The sequence below is a fragment of the Haemorhous mexicanus genome, chromosome 33, assembly GCF_027477595.1.
Source record: "Haemorhous mexicanus isolate bHaeMex1 chromosome 33, bHaeMex1.pri, whole genome shotgun sequence".
Taxonomy (NCBI): Eukaryota; Metazoa; Chordata; class Aves; order Passeriformes; family Fringillidae; genus Haemorhous; species Haemorhous mexicanus.
Window position 1 is genome coordinate 191,772 of NC_082373.1, and position 23,093 is coordinate 214,864.

Sequence of the window (23,093 nt, forward strand, 5' to 3'; positions counted from 1 at the left end):
ACCGCCCCAAGGACGGGCAGTGTGCCTCAACCCGACCTGCCAGACCGACCTGCAGCACGTAGGAGAAAGAATTTCATAGATAAGAAACAATGAACAACCTTGAGGATGAGAACAGAAGAATCCTGACTCCCCCTTCAGCTGCCGGGCTGGGAACGAGAAGCTCAGGTACGAATCTCAGAGTCCCTGTGACCAGCAGAGATTCCGAGAGAGCTCTGCCCTTCCTGGGTCACCGGGAGGTTTGGGAGCTGTGGGGGAAGGAGCTGCAGCCTCCCCGGCTGCTCCCCCGTGCCTTGGCTCCCTCGGGCTCCTTGGCCAGCTCCGGGCTGCTCGCAGCTGAGCCGGGGGCGGGTGGCACCAGCTGTGCCACCAGCTGTCCCATCACCGTGCCATCAGCTGTGCCATCACTGTGCCATCAGCTGTGCCATCACTGTGCCATCACTGTGCCATCACCGTGCCATCAGCTGTGCCATCACTGTGCCATCAGCTGTGCCATTGCTGTGCCATCACTGTGCCATCAGCTGTGCCATCAGCTGTGCCATCAGCTGTGCCATCAGCTGTGACAGCAGCCGTGCCATCAGCTGTGACAGCAGCCGTGCCATCAGAGTCCATTGCTGTGCCATTACTGTGCCATCTACTCTTTGAGCCACCCCAATCTCAGCCCCCCACTTCTCCCTCCAGCTCCATCCCAAACCCCATCCCTGCCTTTCTGCCGGCCGGTTTTTGGCAGAAAAGTGATTTTACACACTTCTAATCAACTGCACAGCTGTCATCTCAGTGTTATCCGTCAATTTTGGAAACCTTCTCCACGGCCTCAGGTCAAAATGCAGTGCTCTCCTGGGAGTCAGAGTGTGTCACAGAGTCACAGAATCACAGAATCAATCACAGAATCACAGAATGATGAGGTTGAAAGAGACCTCTGAGATCATCGAGTCCAACCTGTGCCCTCACACCTCAACCAGACTATAGCACCAGTGCCATGTCCAGTCTTTTTTTAAACATATGTCAGCACAAAAAGTCTAAAATCCTCAGCATCCAGAGCTCCAACCTCTGCCAGCTGTTTCCCCGACACGGTGCCCCTCTCCAGCATTTCCAAAGAGGTGGCAGGACCTGATTTTCCTCCCCGCTGCTGTTGCACCACCAGCCCCAGTTCCACCCCGAACCCGCCCGGAGCCTCCCGGAGCGCCGGGGGCACCGCGGCGGCGGAGCTTTGAGTCTGGCCAGCCCTATCAGCCAGGATCTCGGAAGTTTAAACAAACAAAAGCACAAAACCAGGATAAAACAGGCAGGACCTTCAGCGGTGACTTTGCCCGTGCGGGACCTGGGGGAAACGGGCAGTTTCCATCTGATAGGAGGAAAACGATGCCTGCAGACTCCTTATCTCCCTGACCATCTTTGCTCCACCAGGCGGCTCGCAGTGATCCGGCTGGATTTTGGCCCCTCCCAGGGTTATTCCTGGATGGAATAACCTGGATGGAATTCCTGTTCTTGCAGCCCTTCCATGGGAGCAGACACAGGGCATCCTGCTTGCAGGCAAGGTTGAATATGAGCCAGCAATGTGCCTTGGTGGCCAAGAAGGACAATGGGGCATCCTGGCCTGCACTAGGAATGGTGTGGCCACCAGGAGCAGGGAGATCATCCTTCCCCTGAAGAATGGTGTGGCCACCAGGAGCAGGGAGATCATCCTTCCCCTGAGGAATGGTGTGGCCAGCAGGAGCAGGGAGATCATCCTTCCCCTGAGGAATGGTGTGGCCAGCAGAAGCAGGGAGATCATCCTTCCCCTGTGCTCAGCACTGGTGAGGGCACACCTCGAGTGCTGTGTCCAGTTCTGACCCCTCAGTTTGGGAAGGATGTTGGGACGCTCAAGAGTGTCCAGAGGAGTCAGCGAGGCTGGAGAGGGTCTTGGAGCACAAACCCTGAGAGGAACCACTGAGGGAGTTGGGGGTGCTCAGCCTGGAGAAGAGGAGGCTCAGAGGTGCCCTCATTGCTATCTCAGAGGTGCCCTTATTGCTCTCCACACCTTCCTGAAGGGAGGTTGTACACAGGTGGGGTTGGTCTCTTCCACTGGGCAGCACTGACAGAACCAGAGGACACAGTATCCAGCTACATCAGGGAAGGGATAGGTTGGATATTAGGAGGAAATTTTTCACCAGAAGAATAATAAAGTACTGGAATGCTCTTCCCAGGGAGGTGGTGGAATCACCACCTCTGGATGTGTTTAAAAAAAGACTGGACATGGCACTGGTGCTACAGTCTGGTTGAGGTGTTAGGGCACAGGTTGGACTCGATGATCTCAGAGGTCTCTTCCAACCTCGTTATTCTGTGATTCTGTGATTGATTCTGTGATTCTGTGACTCTGTGACTCTGTGACACACTCTGACTCCCAGGAGAGCACTGCATTTTGACCTGAGGCCGTGGAGAAGGCTTCCAAAATTGACAGATAGCACTGAGATGACAGCTGTGCAGTTGATTAGAAGTGTGTAAAATCACTTTTCTGCCAAAAACCGGCCGGCAGAAAGGCAGGGATGGGGTTTGGGATGGAGCTGGAGGGAGAAGTGGGGGGCTGAGATTGGGGTGGCCCGAAGAGCAGCCCTGAAAGTGGCAAAACGGGAAGCGGAGCTTCCTCTGCCCGGGGTCCCGTGTGCTCCGGGGGAGCGGGAAGTGCCCGGCCCCGGCCGTGGGAACGGCCCCGGCGGCGGTGTCCCAGTGCCTGCCAACACGGGGACACCTGGGGACAGCGGGGACCTGCCCTGGGGACGGCGGGGACGTGCCAGCACAAGGCTCTGAGCGCGACCCCATGGGCACCGAGCCCTGCTCTGTGCCCTCCGCATCCCCCAGCGCGCCCTTGTGAGAAATGCTGCTCACTTCCGACATTTAAAACAATTTATTCCAATATCTATACAAAATGCAGCAGCGGACTGAATAGAGGAAATATTACGGAGCCGGGAGCAGAGGGTTCTCACCACCACGGGCTCGTCCACACAGTGGAGATTTCACCTTTTAACCCTTTAGTTCCCCCAAAGTTCTGTCCTTCGACTCCTTTGCTGTCCAGTGGTGGAGTTTAAATCCTTAAATCTTGATTGGAGGTCAGCTGTTGCCATAGTAACAAGCCAACCCTCCCAAATACCCCAACCCCAGGCTGCCCCAATAACACAAAGGATAAAATATAAGTATATAAATATTTCTATTAATATATATTTATATATATATATATCTATATCTGTATAATATACAAAAATCTATACACCTTCTCTTAACTTTATATTATTTATATTTATATTTATATTTATATTTATATTTATATTTATACTGTATTTATGTTTATATTTATATTTTTGCCTTTTAATTGTGAGAACCATCCCATTACCCATCAATCACACCCTGATGCTATGCTACACCCCAGAGGGAAATCCTCTCCTCCCCTCCTGATGCCTTTTTGGGCTACCTAAAAACAGAGAGCAGACAAAATTAAGGGAATAAAAAGTGGTTCTATTCATTGAAAGGCCCTTCAGGTACATTTTGGTCATGGGTTTTATTTCTTTTATAAGTTTGGTCTAGTTTTGGGTGTGGTCCCTTGCTTGAAGTGTACCTGAAGGCCTTCAATAAGTAAATAAATAAATAAATAAATAAATAAATAAATAAATGACTGCTATTTATTCCCTTAATTTTGTCTGCTCTCTGTTTTTAGGCAGCCCAAGCAAGGCAGCATTCAGCCTGGAATTGCTGGGAATAACCAACCTGGAATACCCAGGGAGCTCCTTGGCTCTGCCACCGAGGGGTGGCCAAGCAGACCGAGGCCATTCCCACAGCACCTTTCTAGAACGTTCCACCCCCATCCCAGCAAGCTGTGCTCCTGCTGAACACCTTGGGGATGCTCAGGGCGAAGCGCTGACGGCCCCGTCCACATCACAGGATGGAATTTGCCACGAAAAGTGGGAAATTGGGCTGGGAAACCGCTCGGGGAAGGACGAGGAGGGAGCCAAAGCAACCAGGATGGAGCTGGGGCCCGGTGAGCGGGAGGAAGGGAGGCTGGTCGTGGCTGTGTGCTCAGCAATAGGAAATGCTTTATTAGCTGGGAGTGGTGGAGACCAGCCAGGCAGGAAGAGGCAGTAATAAGAAACATTTTTTTGACTTCTCCCACATCCAGACCACAGAGCAGCTGCCAAACGGCTGCGTTGGACAGCGGGGTGGCCGAGCCGGGCCCCTGCGGGCAGGGCAAGGGTGACAATCGTGACAATCCCTCCCCCAGAGGACAGGCACGGCCAGGGGAGCCCCCTGGGTGGCAGCATGGGCGGTGGGAGAGCAGCAGATCCATGAAGATCCTCGGAGCTGGGGCTCAGGAGCGAAGCTGCCCCGGCTGAGGCGGATCCAGGAGCGGGATCGTGGCTGGGAGAGCCCCCCAGGGCTGGGCAGTGCCAGGGGCTCCTGCAGGACCTGGATGCTGGAGGTGAGTGGGGAAGAGCCACGTGCTCGTGGGGTCTGGGCTGCACCAAGCTCAGGGCTTCCCTCCTGGCTGAGCCCCAAAATCAGGGTTTGGCCCCGTTTCCTTTGTGTTCTGTGGGGTTGTGGTGTTGGCATCAGGGTTAGAGGGGCTGGAATTGGGGCCAGGGGCACAATCAGGGCTCACACCAGTGTGGTGGCAGCAGGATCTGTCCCCAGGTCCTTCCTAAGGAGCTGAAATAATAAGAAAAACTGCAGCAGAAAGGCTGGGGTCGACATGGGAAATGGGGAATTTGGTGGATTTTGAAAAGAGGTGGGGAAAAATGGGGGAAAGTTGACAGCTCTGCTAGTGAGGGCTGCAGTGGGCTCCAGCAGCACAGAATGTGTCCCCTCAGGGCTCCTCTGCTGCACACCAAGTTCCAGGTCTCTCATTAGAAGTGTGTAAAATCACTTTTCTGCCAAAAACCAGCAGGCAGAAAGGCAGGGATGGGGCTTGGGATGGAGCTGGAGGGAGAAGTGGGGGGCTGAGATTGGGGTGGCCCAAAGAGCAGCCCTGAAAGTGGCAGAACAGGAAGTGAAGGGCAAGAAAAACCCAAATGGTCACTAAAGAGGCTCCATCTCCAAAACCAAGCTGGGGAGAGCCCCACCATGGAGCTCCTTCTCCCTGGAGCCTTCTGAGAGGCTGGGGCAGCCTCAGGCCACGGCATCCCTGCACCAAGGTGAACCTGAGGGGGTTTGGCTGCTCTCTTGGGTGGGTTTTGTTACTCCTTTGAGTGGGTTTTGCTCTCTTGGGTGGGTTTTGTTACTCTCTTGGGTGGGATTTTCTTCCTTGAGTGGGTTTTGCTGCTCTCTTTGTGTGTGCACGTTCATGGAGTGGAAGTGCCTGTCAAGGACAGGGGCTGGGCTGGTGGGCTCTGCTGGAGGGTGAGCACAGCTTTGCTGCATCTGTGACCCACCTGCAGCTGCAGGCAGGGAAAAGCCTCCCCCTGTGCCTGGAACCAGGCTGGAGCCGTGGGGTCTGTGGCAAAGCTCGTGGCAGCTCTGTCCTGGTGTCTGTCCAGTCCTTCCCCCCTGCAGCTGGCACACCCCTGGCACGAGGGGCTGGCAGAGTGTGACTCCCTGTGGAAAGGCAGCACAAGGAACTGAACCCTGAGCCTCACCCCGTGGCCAAACCCCCTGTCAGCAGCAGAAACCTCAGGGGAAGGTGGAGCAGCTGGGTTGAGGAGCCTGGCCAAGCTGCCCTGGTCAGAGCAGGACCCCTGAACCACCCCCCACACCCCCAGGGCTGTGCCCTGCCTCCCTTCCCTGGGCTCCTCTTGTCTCCTGCTCCATTTTCCCTTTGCTCTTCTCTCCATGGGGTGGTGGGGAAATTCCCCTTCCCCAGGGTTTGCTCCAGACCCTTTCCTCTTCCCCAGGGTTTGCTCCAGACCCTCTCCCCTTCCCCAGGGTTTGCTCCAGACCCTCTCCTCTTCCCCGGGGTTTGCTCCAGACCCTCTCCTCTTCCCCAGGGTTTGCTCCAGATCCTCTCCCCTTCCCCAGGGTTTGCTCCAGACCCTCTCCTCTTCCCCAGGGTTTGCTCCAGACCCTCTCCCCTTCCCCAGGGTTTGCTCCAGACCCTCTCCCCTTCCCCAGGGTTTGCTCCAGACCCTCTCGCCTTCCCCAGGGTTTGCTCCAGACCCTCTCCCCTTCCCCAGGGTTTGCTCCAGACCCTCTCCCCTTCCCCAGGGTTTGCGCCAGACCCTCTCCCCTTCCCCAGGGTTTGCTCCAGACCCTCTCGCCTTCCCCAGGGTTTGCTCCAGACCCTCTCCCCTTCCCCAGGGTTTGCTCCAGACCCTCTCCCCTTCCCCAGGGTTTGCTCCAGACCCTCTCCTTTTCCCCAGAGTTTGCTTCAGACCCTCGAGCTGCTGCACAGCTCCTGGCCAGCCCCTGTGTCCCATCCCAGAGGTTTCCCCTGGGTTTTTTTTTCCTTCTCCTGATGCTACAGATCCCAGAGAATATAAAGCAGCACCCAGGCAGGCGGGGTAAGATGCTCTGGATGCCAGTGAGCTGCAGTTCCTGATGGGAAGGGAGGAAGGAAGGGACAGGGATGGGAATGCCAGGCCTGGTTTGTGCCTTTACTGAAGAACCTGGGATGTTTTTCCTGTGGGATGCCAGGGACAGCTCTGGATTAAGGTTTGCTCTCAGCAACAACACCAATCCATGGGGATGTTTCGTACACAGCAGAGTTTGGGTGAGGCCCTGCCTGCTTTGTGTTCCATGGCAAATATCCTGCAGCTGTCTAATGGTTCAGGATTTTGGGGAAGTGGCTCCAGGGAGGGAATTCACCACCTGGGATGCTCAGCTTCCCTTTTAAATCACACATCCTGCAGCTCTCAGGACGGCAAGAAGTATGGTGCTGCTGGTGAGGAATCAGCAGCCCAGCTCCAGAAGGGTTGAGTTTTAAAATAAAGCTGATCCTAGCACAGCTCTGGGACAGTTGGGACATTAAAATAAAGCTGATCCTAGCCCAGCTTTGGGAGAGTTGGGATTTTAAAATAAAGCTGATCCTAGCCCAGCTTTGGGAGAGTTGGGACTTTAAAATAAAGCTGATCCTAGCCCAGCTCTGAGGCAGTTGAGATTTTAAAACAAAGCTGAACCTGGCCCAGCCAAGGGTCGGATGGATCAGCCTGGCATCGCTCCTCCAGCAAAGACCTGCCCTCCAGCCCCAGGACCCAGGATCTGCTCACTGTTTCCTCCCCTCAAGCCACAGCCAAGTGAGTTATTTTGGGGAGGAAAAGCCCGATTCCAGCAGGGCTGGAGCCCGCCGGGGTCAGCCACGTCCGCGTGTGCGCTCCCGAGGGCCGGCCTTGCGTGACTGCGCTTCCCCATCAAGGGCAGAATCTAAACAATCTTGATTCCTGTCCCAGCAGCCCTGGGCTGGGCCCTTCAATTGCAGGAAACGGAGCCTTTGGCATGTTTATGTCGGGAACACGAAGAATGAGCCGAGGAGGGGCCGGGGCTGCGGCCGCGCAGCGAGGCGGGGGGCGGCGGGGGGATGGCCGTGTTTGCCTTGGCAGAAATGTCTCTTTCACAAGGAGAAAAAAAAAAAAAAAGGAAGATTAAAAATAGCCAAACTTCCCCCAAAGGCTTAGCGAGGAATTTTTGGCTGTCCCAGCACCTCTGTTTGTGTCATTGATAAGCTGCAGACGAAAGCAGCCCCAGGAGGGAGACCCTGCCCGTGGGGCTGCTCCTGGTGCGGGGATTTGGGCTCCATCCCACGGGCAGGTTTTCCCAACCTTGGGATCCCCAGCAGGGCTGTGACACCAGCAGGGCTGCCAAGCCCTCGGGGGCTGTGTTTTTATGGAGCAGGAGCCCTGGGAACAGCGGGGAGTTATTGTATGAGTGGGGTGCCCCGATGAAGGAAGGAGTGAAGAACCTGGCTCCAAGTTCTCTGGGGGCTAATTTATTATTTTATGATACTATATTATATTAAAGAATATTAAACTATACTATACTAAAGAATACAGAAAAGACACAGACAGAAGGCTAGAAAGATAATAATGAAAACTTGTGACACTTTCCAGAGTCCTAACACAGCTTGGCCCTGATTGGCCAATGAGTCAAAACAACTCACAGCAGAAACCCAATAAAACAATCATCTGTGGGTAAACAATCCCCTAACGCATTCCACAGGATGTGAAGCATCCTTGGAATCATATTTGGCACTGAGGAATGATGGATCTGACTCCATGCTCTCAGAAGGCTAATTTATTATTTTATGATACTATATTGTATTAAAGAATGCTGTACTATACTAACTAAAGAATAGAGAAAGGATATTGACAGGAGGCTAAAAAGATAATAATGAAAACTCGTGACTCTTTCCACTCTGGCCCTGATTGGCCAAAGAGTCAAAACAACTCACATCAGAAACCCAATGAAACAATCACCTGTGGGTAAACAATCTCCAAACTCATTCCAAAGGAGCAAAACAGAGGAGAAGCAAATGAGATAAGAATTGTTTTCCTTTTTCTCTGAGGCTTCTCAGCTTCCCAGGAGAAAAATCCTGGGTGCAGGGACTGTGAATGTCACAGGAAGGGCCGGTGTGGGCACCAGGAGAAAGGAAGGAGCTGGGGCTGCATGGAGGTGGCAAGAGCCTGGTTCCAGCACATTCCTGAGCTCTGTGGGGCCACGAGTGGCACCCCACGCCACGGCAGGGAGGTCCCCTGAGCCTGGGAGGTCCCGGGATCTGTTCTCAGGAAGGGCTGTGCCCAGGATGTCCGGAGCCAAACTCCGGTGGAGCAGCACATCTTACCTCACTCTGTCTGTGCCTGCCCTCTGCAAGGCCCCCCTCCCTTCCCCAAGCCCCCAGGGTTGGGGAGGGGCCCTGGGGCTGCAGGGGCTGCTCTGACCCCCCTCTCTCCCCAGGATGATGCCGTGTGGGGTCGGTGGCCGGGTGGTGCTGGTGCTGATGACCTTGTCCCTCAGCTTTGCAGCCGGTGAGTGCCAAGGCAGCGGGGTGGCAGCGGGGTAAAATAAACCCTCGGCTTCTTGGGAGCATCTCTGCCCAAAATAAAAGCCAGGGAGGAAGCTGGGCTCCTCAGGGACTGTGCTGTGCCCCTGTGGTATGGTGAGCCATCCCCCAGAGAGGATCTCAGCTTAATTAATTGTGGTTAATCAAGTGCTTTGCTGTCACCGGAGGGGAGATGGGGAAGGGCTGGTGCCACATACTGAAAATGTGGATTTTCCCAGGGGTGGTGGTGATGATGATGATGGTGGTGGTGGGAAGCAGGAGGAGCTGCTCATCACCCAAGGGGGCACCAGGTGACCTGGGGACTGGGTGCTTTTGCAGGGAGCTCCAGGTTAAGGTGGCTGTGCCAGGGAGGAGCAGCAGAGCTCACTGGGGGGAAGAGTCTTCAGTGAGTCCCTGTCCTGCCCACAAGGCCACCAACCCCAAACCAGCCCCAGCACCACCCCACAGCACCAGGCAGCCTTTGGGCAGGGGGACAGGAGTGCAGGATGGCCACTAGAGCCATCTCCTCACTGTCCCCTCACCACCGGATGCCTGGCTGCCCTCAGGCTGAACTCCCTGATTCCAGGAGGGATATTTTCTGTGCAAAAGGGCAGAGCTAAATTAGGAATTTGGGAGCGTGGCTGCCATCTGAGCCACCATGGCACAGGAAAGCACCTTCAGGGAAGTCAGGAAAAACTCCAGGAAAGACCCTGGGTCTGGCACCCCGCTCCCAAAACACCCCCTGGGAAGGCACTGGCTAGGTTTGGGGTTTTTGATCTCACCCCGGGCTCCCATAGGTCCCACAGCCCCTGGGATTTTATGGGCAGGATGTGACCCTGTGTGTTGTAAACCAGTGCATCCCAGTTAATCCCAGCTGCTGAGCTGGATCCATCCCAGGCAGGCACAGCCCATCCCACAGAGCCTCCTGGGGCTGTGGGAATGGGGGACCCCCAGGTTCAGGGCTGGGACTCGGAGCCCAGCTGGGAGCAGGTGATTTTCTGGGAGGTTCCAGGATGTGCTCCTCATACTGAGCACCCACAGCAGCCTTCTCCTCCCTCTCTGACGGTCCCAGGCTGCCCATTCTCCAAATCTGGAGCCTTTAGGAGAATGTCCCTGTCCCCAAAGCCTCCAAAGCTCCCGGGTGGGCAGTGGGGTGACCGTGTCCCCTCCTGGTGCCCGCAGAGGAGCTGCTGTGTGCCTGTGACGTGCCCCACTGCAGCCAGCCCAACTGCACGGGCAAGGTGTGCTTCGTCAGCAAGAGGAGGGAGGAGGGCACCATCACCCAGCACCGGGGCTGCTTCTCCCAGAACATTCTGGAGCACTGCCACACGCCCATCACGGAGCAGTACGGCATGAGGTGCTGCAGCTTCCACATGTGCAACGCCGAGCTGGAGATCTTCCTGCAAGGTACAGAGGGCAGGGGACAGGGGACAGGGGACAGGGGACAGAGGACAGGGGACAGAGGACAGGGGACAGAGGACAGGGGGCAGGGGTAGGGGACAGGGGACTGGGGGCAGGGGACAGGGGACAGGGGGCAGGGGACGGGGCAGAGGACAGGGGTAGGGGATGGGGGACTGGGGACAGGGGACAGGGGACAGGGCACAAGGGACAGGGGACAGGAGGTGAGCTGTCCATGTGGCTGGGGATGTAGTTGAGTCCCCAGGAAGAAGGAGGAATTGATGAATCTAACTCCATGTTCTTGGAAGGCTATCACATCATATCATATCATCACATCATATTACATTATATTACATTATATCAGTATATTATATTATGATATATTATATTATGATATATGATGTGATATATATTACATCATATTATGTTACATTATATTATGTTATATTATATTATATTACATTACATTACATTACATTACATTACATTATATTACATTACATTAAAGAATGCTATACTAAAACTACACTAAAGAATAGAGAAAGGATGCAGAGAGAAGGTTACAAAGAATGATGATGAAAACTTGTGACTGGTTCCAGTGTCCTGACAAAGCTGGACAGTGATTGGTCATTAAGTCAAAACAATTCACATGAAACCAATCAAACAATGACTTGTTGGATACACAATCTCCAGACCACATTCCAAAGCAGCAAACCAGGGAGAAGCAATCAGATAATTATCGTTTTCCTTCCTCTCTGAGGCATCTCAGCTTCCCAGGAGATGAAATCCTGGCAAAGGGATTTTTCCAGAAAATATCACAGTGACAGTTGGGTCCCAAGATCATCCCTGCGCTCACCCAGCACCTGCAGGGTCACCAAGGTGTCCCTTTTTGGGGTGTGCCTGCAGAGTGGGGTTGATCCCAGTGCAGGGACACTCTCCCTCAGGTCCAAGCCCAGACCCCTCCATCCTCACCCTTCCATCCCTGTATTGGATTTGCAGGGACCCCCATGGCAGGGAGCAATGGTGGATCTGACTCCACGCTCTCAGAAGGCTCATCTATTACTTTATTATGCTATATTATGTTAAAGAATGCCATACTAGCTAACTGAAGAATACAGAAAAGATGTTTACAGAATGCTAAAAATATAGTAATGAAAACTCGTGACTCTCTCCAGAGTCCCAACACAGCCTGGCCCTGATTGGCCAAAGAGTGAAAACAATTCACAGCAGAATGCAATGGAACAATCACCTGTGGGTAAACAATCCCCAAACTCATTCCACATGAGCACAGCACAGGAGAAGCAAATGAGACAAGAATTGTTTTCATTTTCTCTGAGGCTTCTCAGCTTCCCAGGAGAAAAATCCTGGGTGAAAGAATTCTTTCAGAGAATGTGAATGGCACAGGAAAGGCCCTTTTTAAAATAGAAAGTGGAATTAAAAATTCTTTGTGCTGCTGGAGAATGGTTCCAGCCCAGGAAGTGTCACCTCAGCTGAGGGAAACGGAACCAGAGTGGGCAGGGAGGGCTGGGGAAGGTCCTTGGGGGGCTGGGGGGTGTCTGATGTTTGTGTCCTCGCTGATCCCTGCTGGGATGCTGGCAGGTCTTGGATTTGCAGGGAGGGATGATGGATCTGGCTCCATGCTCTCAGAAGGCTGATTTATTACTTTATAATACTGTATTATAGTAAAGAATGCTGTACTATACTAAAGAATACAGAAAGGATACTTACTCAATGCTAAAAAAAAAATAATGAAAACTGGAGACTCTCTCCACACAGGCCCTGATTGGCCAGTGAGTCAAAACAACTCAGAGCAGAACCCAGTGACACAATCACCTGTGGGTAAACAATCCCCAAACTCATTCCACATGAGCACAGCACAGGAGAAGCAAATGAGATAAGAATTGTTTTCCTTCTCTCTGAGGCTCCTCAGCTTCCCAGGAGAAAAATCCTGGGCAGAGGGATTTTTTTCAGAGAATGTGACTGCCACACCCTCGTTTCCCCCACCCAGGAGAAGATGCTCTGGTAAAGACACCTTCCCTACCCAACCTCCTCCTGATGATCTTCGTCCCTCTGCTCTCCCTCCTCGTCCTCGCGGCGCTCACGGCGCTCTTCTGCTGGAAGGTGGCCCAGCAGCGCCACAAGCACAGCGACTTCGGTGACACAGACCTCATGCTGAAGGCATCCATGATGGGAGACAGCACCTTAGAGGTGGGTGAGCCCCCTGAGGGACCCTGAATGTCCCCAAGGTGTGTGTGCATGTGGGGATGGCACCACGCTGACCCTGTGGTCGCCCCTGTTGGCACAGGACCTGCTGAACGACGACTGCACCACGGGCAGCGGGTCTGGGCTGCCTTTCCTTGTCCAGAGGACGGTGGCGCGGCAGATCACCCTCATGGAGTGTGTGGGTAAGGAGAGGAGGCTGTGATTTATTAAAAAATATGGATATTGATCTAGTGCCGATATCCACCTGTGTGGGACAAAAACTCTCTGACAGTTTAAAGTTAGAAAGTGTGTGTTTATTGCAGGATAGCTCCAAAGCACACACTGCAGTTTACAGGTGATAACAGAATCCTTTTATCTGTACAATACTGAATACCCAAAACAAATGCATTTTCATAACTTTGGTACATCCCGTTCCCAATCTGGATATTGATCTAGTACCGATATCCAAAAATTCTCTGACAGTTTAGAGTTAGAATGTGGATGTTTATTGTGGGATAACTCCTAAATACACACCACAATTTACAGGTGATTACAGAGCCCTTTTATCTATACAAGTATTAAATGCCCAAAATACAAATGCACATTGATAACTTTGGTACATCCTGTTCCCAATATGGATATTGACCTAGTACCAATATCCAAAAACTCTCTAACAGTTTAAAGTTAGAAATTATTTGTTTGTTTATTGCAGGATAATTCCCAAATATACACTGCAACTTACAGGTGATCACAGAGTCCTTTTATAGATAAAGTATTGAATACCCAAACTACAAATACATATTCATAACTTTGGTACATCCCATTCCCAACCTGGATATTGATCTGGTACCAATATCCAAAAACTGTCTGACACTTTAAAGTTAGAAAGTGGATGTTTATTGTGGGATAACTCCAAAATAACTTTGGTACATCCCGTTCCCTGCTTCATATGGTAATTAGTTCAAAAGCCATTAAGCATGTGTAGTTTGTCCCTCAAAATAGGTCGGTGGTCCCTTTCATGGGGAGGGGTCCCAAAATGAGGAAGTAAATGAAGTCTTCCTCCTTCTGACCTTTCTACCTTTTCAATGCAAATGTGACAAATGAACCCTTGGTAGGACTCCCATTCCCTGACTTCAGTTGGTCTCAGAGCAGAGGAGGCCCACAATTGTCTTATGTTCCTAAAAACAATTGTCTATGTTCCTAAAAAAAATTGTCTAATGTTCCTAAAGCCATTTATCAGTTTCTATATTCCTCATTAGAAACCCAGCTAACCAAACATTGTGCTGACAAGCAATCAATTATTAGTTAACCACTAACTCTTAACTTCATCAAGGCCTACCCATTGATTTTAATTAACTCCAATAAAGCTTATCTCTAACTAAAATCTTAGCTCCTCTAAAATCTCTAAATTCCCTAAAGTTTTTGTCTCAGATGCCCCAGCCATGCCCAGCTGGTGCTGGAGTTTTGGCACCACAGCTTCAAACCCAGGAGGGGTTTGGACCCAGCCATGTCAGCCAAACCCCAGCAGGAACCCAGTCCTGGTTTGAACAGCCAGGTGTGTGCTGAGGAAGGCAGGAGCCTGCCCTGAAATGGAAAATGCAAACCCCCTCCCTCTGAACTGTTATAATTTTGAAATTAAGGGGCTCTCAGGCAAAGATATGGGAGCAGGAATAACAGTTCTTTATTAGGGAAGAAAATAAAAATAAAATAAACAATGCAGTAACTAAACCAACACTGACAGAGTCAGAACACAACCTGACCCCCTGTGTGTCAGGGTGGTGGCACAGTCCCATCCCAGGGGGGCTCAGGGTGGTGGCACAGTCCCACCCCAGGGTGGCTCAGGGTGGTGGCACAGTCCCATCCCACAGTGGTTCAGGGTGGTGGCACAGTCCCATCCCAGGGGGATTCAGGGTGGTGGCACAGTCCCATCCCAGGGTGGCTCAGGGTGGTGGCACAGTCCCATCCCAGGGTGGTTCAGGGTGGTGGCACAGTCCCATCCCAGGGTGGCTCAGGGTGGTGGCACAGTCCCATCCCAGGGTGGCTCAGCCCTCCTGCAGTGCCAGCTGTGGTTCTGCTGCAGCAGGATCCTGCACAAGGGGGGAGTTTTCCTCTGGAGCTCCAGGGCTGCTGGAGTTGGGCCTGGGCTCCCTCTGGGAATGCAGGGGAGCAGAAAGCTGCTCCTCTGGGAATGCAGGGGGCAAAGGCTGCTGGGGTGTCCCAAACCTCAGATTGTATCCGCGTAGGAAAGTTTGGAATCTCAGATTGTATCCAGGTAGGAATGTTTGAAATCTCAGATTGTATCCAGGTAGGAATGTTTGAAATCTCAGAGTGTATCCAGGTAGGAATGCTTGGCTCCTCCCCTGGGCAGAGCATCTCCCAATGGGATGATGGAATTTTATCAGCCATGGAGTGACCCTCACTGGCCCATGAATAGAAGGTAATTAATAATTAATGGCCCATGAACAGGAGATAATTAATAATTAATGGCCCATGAACAGGAGATATCTCCTGGAGGGAGGATTGGTTTGTGGAAGAGATAGAGAAAACTGCCCAAAGAATGGAAGAGAACTGCCCCACCTCTAACAGATGGCAATAGAATTCACACTCATTGTGCAATTTAGGACAAACCCCAAGTTCCTCCCCTGTCCTGCTGCCCAGGGAGGGAGGGAGCAGTTGGGTGGGTGAGGAGATGCTGGCCAAGGACCCCCGTGCTGCTCCAGAGCTCTCCCAGTGGGATCCAGGTGCTCTCACCGGCTCCTGGGGGCACTGAGTGACGCGGTGCCACGGCTGTGGCAGGTAAAGGGCGCTACGGCGAGGTGTGGCGGGGCGTGTGGCACGGCGAGAGCGTGGCCGTCAAGATCTTCTCCTCCCGGGACGAGCAGTCGTGGTTCCGCGAGACGGAGATCTACAACACCGTCCTCCTGCGGCACGACAACATCCTGGGTGAGCCGGGGGGCTGGGAACAGGGGGCAGAATGGGGGGGGGGGTCCGTGATCCCAGGTGTTCCCCAGGGTCCCAGGTGTTTCCCAAGGTCCCTGATCCCAGGTGTTTCCCATGATCCCAGGTGTTCCCCAGGGTCCCAGGTGTTTCCCAAGGTCCCTGATCCCAGGTGTTTCCCATGATCCCAGGTGTTCCCCAGGGTCCCAGGTGTTTCCCAAGGTCCCTGATCCCAGGTGTTTCCCATGATCCCAGGTGTTTCCCATGATCCCAGGTGTTCCCCAGGGTCCCAGGTGTTTCCCAGGATCTGTGTCCCCAGGTGTTTCCTGGGTGTTTCCCAGGGTCCCAGGTGTTTCCCAGGTGTTTCCCATGATCCCAGGTATTTCCCAGGGTCCCAGGTTTTTCCCAGGGTCCCTGATTCCAGATGTTTCCCAGGGTCCATGTCCCCAGGTGTTTCTCCCTGTCCCTAATCCCAGGTGTTTCCCAGGATTACTGATCCTAGGTGTTTTCCAGGGTCCCAGGTGTTTCCCAGGTGTTTCCCATGATCCCAGGTATTTCCCAGGGTCCCAGGTGTTTCCCAGGTGTTTCCCATGATCCCAGGTGTTTCTCAGGGTCCCTGCTCCCAGGTGTGTTTCTCCCTGTCCCTGATCCCAGGTGTTTCCCAGGTGTTTCCCTGAGTCCCAGGTGTTTCCAAGGGTCCCAGGTGTTTCTCATGATCCCTGATCCCAGGTGTTTCTCCCTGTCCCTGATCCCAGGTGTTTCCCATGATCCCAGATGTTTCCCAGGGCCCCTGGTCCCAGGTGTTTCCCCCCTGTCCCTGATCCCAGGTGTTTTCCATGATCGGAGGTATTTCCCAGGGTCTGTGTCCCCAGCTGTTTCCCAGCTGTTTCCCAGATGTTTCCCAGCTTCTCTGATCCCAGGTGTTTCCCAGCTGTTTCCCAGGCATTTCCCATGATCCCAGCTGTTTCCCAGCTGTTTCCCAGGTGCTTCCCAGGTGTTTCTCAGCTGTTTCCGTTTCCCAGGTGTTTCCCAGGATCCCAGCTGTTTCCCAGCTGTTTCCCAGGTTCCCTGACCCCAGGTGTTTCCCAGGTGTTTCCCATGATCCCAGGTGTTTCCCAGGTGTTTCCCAGGTTCCCTGACCCCAGCTGTTTCTCCCTGGCCAGGTTTCATCGCCTCTGACATGACCTCCAGGAACTCCAGCACGCAGCTCTGGCTCATCACCCACTACCACGAGAACGGCTCCCTCTACGACTACCTGCAGAGGACAGCCCTGGATGTGGACACCTGCCTGGGCCTGGCCTCCTCCATCATCTGTGGCCTCGTCCACCTCCACGTGGAGATTTTTGGCACTCAGGGCAAACCTGCCATCGCCCACCGGGACCTGAAGAGCAGGAACATCCTGGTGAAGAGCAACCGGCAGTGCTGCATCGCAGACCTGGGTGAGATGGAGGGGTGGGGTGTGGTACCCCAAGGATGGGGTACCCAGGGATGAGGTACCCAGGGATGGGGTACCCCAGGGATGAGGAATCCAGGGATGAAGAATCCAGGGATGTGGTACCCTAGGGATGGGGTACCCAAGGATGAGGTGCCCCAAAGATGGGTACCCCAGGGATGAGGAATCCAGGGATGTGGTATCCTGGGGATGAGATACCCTGGGGATGTGGTACCCCAAGGATGAGGTGCCGCAGGGATGGGGTACCCCAGGGATGAGATACCCCGGGGATGGGGTACCCCCCAGAAGAGGAATACAGAGGTGTGGTACCCCAGGGATGTGGTACCCCAGGAATGAGGTACCCCAGTGATGGGGTACTCCAGGGATGAGGAATACAGGGGTGTAGTACCCCAAGGATGAGGTACCCCAGGGATGTGGTACCCCAAGGATGAGGAACCCAGGGGTGTGGTACCCCAGGGATGAGGGACCCCAGGGATGGGGTACCCCAAGGATGAGGAATCCAGGGATAAGGTACCCCAAGGATGAGGTGCCCCAAGAATGAGGTACCCCAGTGATGGGGTATCCCCGGGATGAGGAATACAGGGGTGTGGTAACCTGGGAATGTGGTACCCCAGGGATGAGGAATCCAGGGGTGTGGTAGCCCAGAGATGAGGTACCCCAGTGATGAGGGACCCCAGGGATGTGGAATTTAGGGGTGTGAAACCCCAGGGTGGTGATACCCAGGGCTGCAGCACCCAAGGGTACCCAGGGGTGTGGTATCCCGGAGATATGGTACCCCAGGTATAAGATACCCCAGGTATGAGGTACCCCAGTGGTGAGGTACCCCAGTGGTGAGGTACCCCAGTGGTGAGGTACCCCGGGGATGTGGTACCCCAGGGATGTGGTATCCCGAGGCTGTGGAACCCCAGGGACATGGTGCTCTGGGGCTGTGGAACCCCACAGATGTGATGCTCTGGGAATGTGGTACCCTGGGGATGTAACATTCCAGGGATGTGGTGCCCCAGGGTGATGGTGCCCCAAGGATGTGGCATCCTGGGGTTTTGGGACCTCAGGGTTGCTGAGCCCCATGGATGCAGCACCAGCACAGCACTGCTCAGGGCCGGTATCCCAGCCTTTTATAGCTGAATTAATGACCTTAAAAGCCATCCCAAATGACTCTGTGACCTGTCCCCCAGGGCTGGCCGTCATGCACTCCCAGGGCAGCGATTACCTGGACATTGGCAACAACCCCCGGGTGGGCACCAAGCGCTACATGGCCCCGGAGGTTCTGAGCGAGCAGATCCGCACCGACTGCTTCGAGTCCTACAAGAAGACTGACATCTGGGCGTACGGGCTGGTGCTGTGGGAGATCACCCGGAGAACGGTGGTGAACGGTGAGCAGCTCCCGGCCCCGGCTCCGCTCGCTCCCGCCTCCCCGCTCCCGTTCACTCCTTCCCTCCTTTTCTTGTTCCTTTTTTTTTTTTTTTTTCCTCCTTTCCTTCGCCCAGAAGATTAGCTGTAAATTATAAACACTGTAATCTAGTGTCAGCACCCGGCTCCCTGATTAAAGGGCCCATTAGGCTCAATCAGTGCTTTGTTTGTTCAGCGCTGATTAGAAAACAAGCAGCTTCAAGCGCTGCCTGGAAAGCGGCCACGGCCGGGACCTCCGGCCGCCGGGCTTGGCTCGGGAACTCGGGACAGGGACAAGGGGAAGGGTCCCCCCGAGCTGGGGATGAACAGAATTCGGGCTGCCTGGCAGGTGCTGCTCATCACAGCAAAGTCCATTTAAACATTAATTAAACGGTGGGCGCTGGCGGATGGGGTGGGAGGGTCCCCCCCAGGCGCAGTCTGGCCGGGATAATCTCATTTATGTCCCCAGGGCTCCCTCAGATTACACATTTACTCCGAATTACCCGGCCTTGCGTAGGAATGACCTTCAGCCGGCTGAGTTTAACCCTTGCAGGACCCCTCACTCTCCAGGACAGCTTCAGGGGATCGGGGATGGGGAACTCCAGGGGACCCTGAGATTTTGGGGTCACCCCTCGGGGTGCAGGGAGCTGCTGGGGGCTCGAGGCTTCCCAGTGCCATTAAATCCCACGGGGACACGGACATATGCAAGAATTAAACCGAGATTAGCTGGGCCGGCTGGCAGGCTGACCACCAGGTGCTGAGAGGAGGTGGCCACAGTGCCAAGGGCTGCTGTGGGTGATGATCTTCGTGGTGGGGCGGCTGCTGGGCTGGTGCCAGGGCTGCAGCTGGTGCTGGAGCCACCGGTGGTGCCAGAGCCAGCTGCCACCACGCTGTGTGCCCAGGAGAGGCACAGCCCAGGGTGTGATGCTGCCGGGAGCATCTCGGCTGTGCCGGGACCCTCCAGCAGCCCCTGATTGAAATCGGAGTCTCCTCCAGCCAGGTCTCATAAACTCTTGGAGATCTACTCACCCAAGATAGCTCAGCTACCTCAGAGGGCATAAAATCAGCAGGATGGCTTCTATGGCAGTGCTGGAAACAGAAAGGTTATAATAAAAGGCAAAATAGCAAAGCTCTTTATAGAGAAAAACTGAGTTAGGGCAAGAGGTTCTTGCTCCTGGTAAAACACCTCACAAAAGCAATTAGTTCCTTTGCCCTCTTCTTTTTCTAGTGAATTGCTCAGGTGGGACTTTTTGGCTCCTGTCCAACTGGCTGTCCTTAAGTTTGAGGTGAAGTCCCTCAGGTCATAGGAGGAGTCTTTTCACCTTATTGAGGAGAGAAAGTTCTGGGCTTTTTTCCTTTTTTAGCGGACAAAGGATGGTTTGGTCACTCCATCAACAGTGGGGGCACATCGCTGAGCGTGATGTGCAGGGTGGAGGGTGGGGGTGGGGGTGAGGGTGAGGATGGGAGTGAGGATGAGGATGGGGGTGAGGGGGAGAATGAGGATGAGGATGAGGGTAAGGATGAGGGTGAGGATGAGGATGAAGATGAGGATGAGGATGAGGGTGAGGGTGAGGGTGAAGATGAAGGTGAGGATGAGGGTGAGGATGAGGGTGAGGATGAGGATGAGGGTGAAGATGAGGGTGAAGATGAAGGTGAGGATGAGGGTGAGGATGAGGATGAGGATGAGGATGAGGATGAGGGTGAGGGTGAGGATGGGGATGGGGATGAGGATGGGGACGAGGATGGGGATGAGGATGAGGATGAAGGTGAGGATGGGGATGAGGGTGAGGATGAGGATTAGGATGAGGATGAGGATGAGGATGGGGATGAGGATGGGGATGAGGATGAGGGTGAGGATGAGGATGAGGATGGGGATGAGGGTGAGGATGGAGATGAGGGTGAGGATGAGGATGAGGATGGGGATGAGGGTGAGGATGAGGATGAGGATGAGGGTGAGGATGAGGATGAGGATGGGGATGGGGAATGAGGATGGGGACGAGGATGGGGATGAGGATGAGGATGAGGATGAGGGTGAGGATGGGGTGAACCCCTCGCTGTCCCCCCATCCTGCAGGCATTGTGGAGGAGTACCGGCCGCCCTTCTTCGATGCCGTGCCCAGCGACCCCAGCTTTGAGGACATGAAGAAGGTGGTGTGTGTGGACCAGCAGACCCCCGTGATCCCCAACCGCCTCTTCTCCGACTCGGTGAGCCCCGGGGTGACCCTCCCCCTCTCCCACCCCTTGCTACCTGTGAAAAAATGCGTATTTATGATTGGATTTTTGCAAATATTCAAATGAATGTTATATGTGTTATGTTAGAAAGTTGTGCTGTATTAATTTTCTTAAGTGTGTTAAATATAGTTTTAGGTTATAACATAATGTTAAAATGGAAAATGTGAAATGCGCCAATCACTTGTTTTTAAAATTTGTAAAGTTTCATAGTAATAAAATGGTTATAAAAATAGTAATATAATTAGAGTAATAATAATTTGGACAATTCTAATTAGGACAATATGAGACAATAGAAACAAAGAATTATGGACAGTTCGGGTACCTCTTTCTGGGCAAAATAAGCCCGAAAAAGGACCCACGTTAACTGAGAATTAACCCTTAAAGCAGCAGCCTGTTGCATATTCATACACCTCATGCATGATGCATCAATTCCATTCAAACCCAGGATTCTGTCTGGGCAGTGTCAGCTTCTGCCTCTGAACCCTGACGGCTCTTCAGGGCTGAGCGAGGCAGGAAGAAGTTCGTTTCTTCTGATAAGGGAGCAATAAATTCTCTTTCTCTGAACGATTCAGGTGTCCTGTGGTTGCTATCTTGCTGTGAGTCCTTTCGTTAAAAAAACGTATCTTACATAGTTTTGTGAAAAATGTGCATTTTATGATTGGCTTTTCACAAATATTGAAATGAATATTATATGTGTTGTGTTAGAAAGTGATGCTGTATTCTCTTAAGCAGTGTGTTAAATACAGTTTGAGTTATAACAAAATGTTAAAATAGAAACTGTGCTATGTAGGATGCTTTTTTCCTAAAGAAAGGACTCGCACTGAGCTAACAGCCACAGGACACCTGAATCGTTCAGAGAAAGAGAATTTATTGCTCCCTTATCAGAAGAAACGAACTTCTTCCTGCCTCGCTCAGCCCTGAAGAGCTGTCAGGGTTCAGAGGCAGAAGCTGACACTGCCCAGACAGAATCCTGGGTTTGAATGGAATTGATGCATCATGCATGAGCTGTATGAATATGCAACAGGCTGTTGCTTTAAGGGTTAATCCTCTGTTAACGTGGGTCCTTTTTCGGGCTTATTTTGCCCAGAAAGAGGTACCCGGACTGTCCGTAACTCTTTGTTTTTATTGTCTCATATTGTCCTAATTCAAATTGTCCAAATTATTATTACTCTAATTATATTACTATTTTTATAACCATTTTATTACTATGAAACTTTAAAAAAATTAAAAACAAGTGATTGGCGTTTATCCCACTACCCACCAAACCCTCGCGTTTATCCCTCTTTTTGTGCCTCCCCCTCAGGTTCTGTCGGCGCTGGCGAAGATCATGAAGGAGTGCTGGTACCAGAGCCCCTCGGCTCGTCTCACCGCCCTGCGCATTAAAAAGACCTTGAAGAAGCTCAGCAATTCCGCCGAGAAGCCAAAATTGGAGCAGTGAGCGCCGGGAACCGGACACCGGAGCCACTGACGGGCGGCACCGGGGACGGGATGGCCCCGGTCACAGAGCAGCTCCTGCCTCTCCCACTCCTCCTTCGAGCCGGTTGAATTTGCAAGCACGAAGAAAAAAATAGGAAAAAAAAAAAAAAAAAAAACCACCAAAGGAGGAATCTTCCACCCGGCCATAAAAATATCCTTGGATCCGTCATCCGACACCGGCGCGTCTCGCTGTGCCGACAGGGATGGCAGCTGGTCGCCCAGCCGGAGGGGCACGGGTGGCAGAACCACCCCCACCCCGAGGGGCACCGATGGCAGAACCACCCCCATCCCGAGGGGCACCGATTGCAGAACCACCCCATCCCGAGGGGCACGGGTGGCAGAACCACCCCAAACCGAGGGGCAGCGATGGCAGAACCACCCCCACCCGAGAGGCACCGATGGCAGAACCACCCACAGCCCGAGGGGCAGCGATGGCAGAACAACCCCAAACCGAGGGGCAGCGATGGCAGAACCACCCCCAGCCCTTGGGGCACCCACCCCGAGGGGCACCGATGGCAGAACCACCCCCAGCCCTCGGGGCCCCCACCCAGCGCCGGCTCCACGCGGCCGCGGAGCTGCCCGGACCCGCCCGCCCAGCGCTGGCAGGAATTCCCCGGCAGAGCCGCGGTGCCCGCTAGAGGAGGGATGGGTTTCTTTGGCAAAGGTTGGCACAAGGGCAGCACCCCCTTGGATCTGCACCCTGGATTGTGGGGATCCCAAAAATGAGGCGCTGCCGGTGAACAGAGTGGTCCGAGCGTCAGGATGGGGGTCCCGTGGTGATCCTTCCAGGTCACGGAGTCATTTGGGATGACTTTTAAAGTCATCAATTCAAGCAGCCAGCGTCCCCCTTGCCAAAGAGGTGCCCTCTTGGCTCTTTGCCAATATTTTGGTGTTTTCTGAGGTGTTTTGGCTCGGCCAGCTTCATCCCCAATCGCTCCTCACCATCCCAAAATCCGCCCCATGCTTGGAGATGTTTGGACATGACCAGGACGTTCAGCAGAACCAGCTTTGCCACATAACTATTTAATTATTAAGATTTAATATATTTAATAAAGTGTAAAGCTATTTTATCACCTAA

The 23,093-nt window shown here is 53.3% G+C and overlaps 1 protein-coding gene across 2 annotated transcripts; it reads left to right on the plus strand.

Moving 5' to 3' along the window:
* Nucleotides 1-4,119: 4,119 nt before the first annotated feature.
* ACVRL1 (activin A receptor like type 1) lies at nt 4,120-23,093 on the plus strand. 2 transcript variants are annotated; one of them, XM_059871828.1, is made up of 10 exons: nt 4,120-4,444; nt 8,845-8,915; nt 10,112-10,336; nt 12,336-12,535; nt 12,633-12,732; nt 15,326-15,472; nt 16,630-16,905; nt 18,095-18,292; nt 20,382-20,512; nt 21,843-23,093. In XM_059871828.1, exons 2-10 carry the CDS (start codon nt 8,846-8,848, stop codon nt 21,975-21,977), a joined length of 1,482 nt encoding a protein of 493 aa, XP_059727811.1. In that variant the 5' UTR covers nt 4,120-4,444; nt 8,845; the 3' UTR covers nt 21,978-23,093. The 2 variants fall into 2 exon arrangements, with proteins under 2 accessions (XP_059727811.1, XP_059727812.1); XM_059871829.1 differs by lacking the exon at nt 4,120-4,444 and adding an exon at nt 7,047-7,190.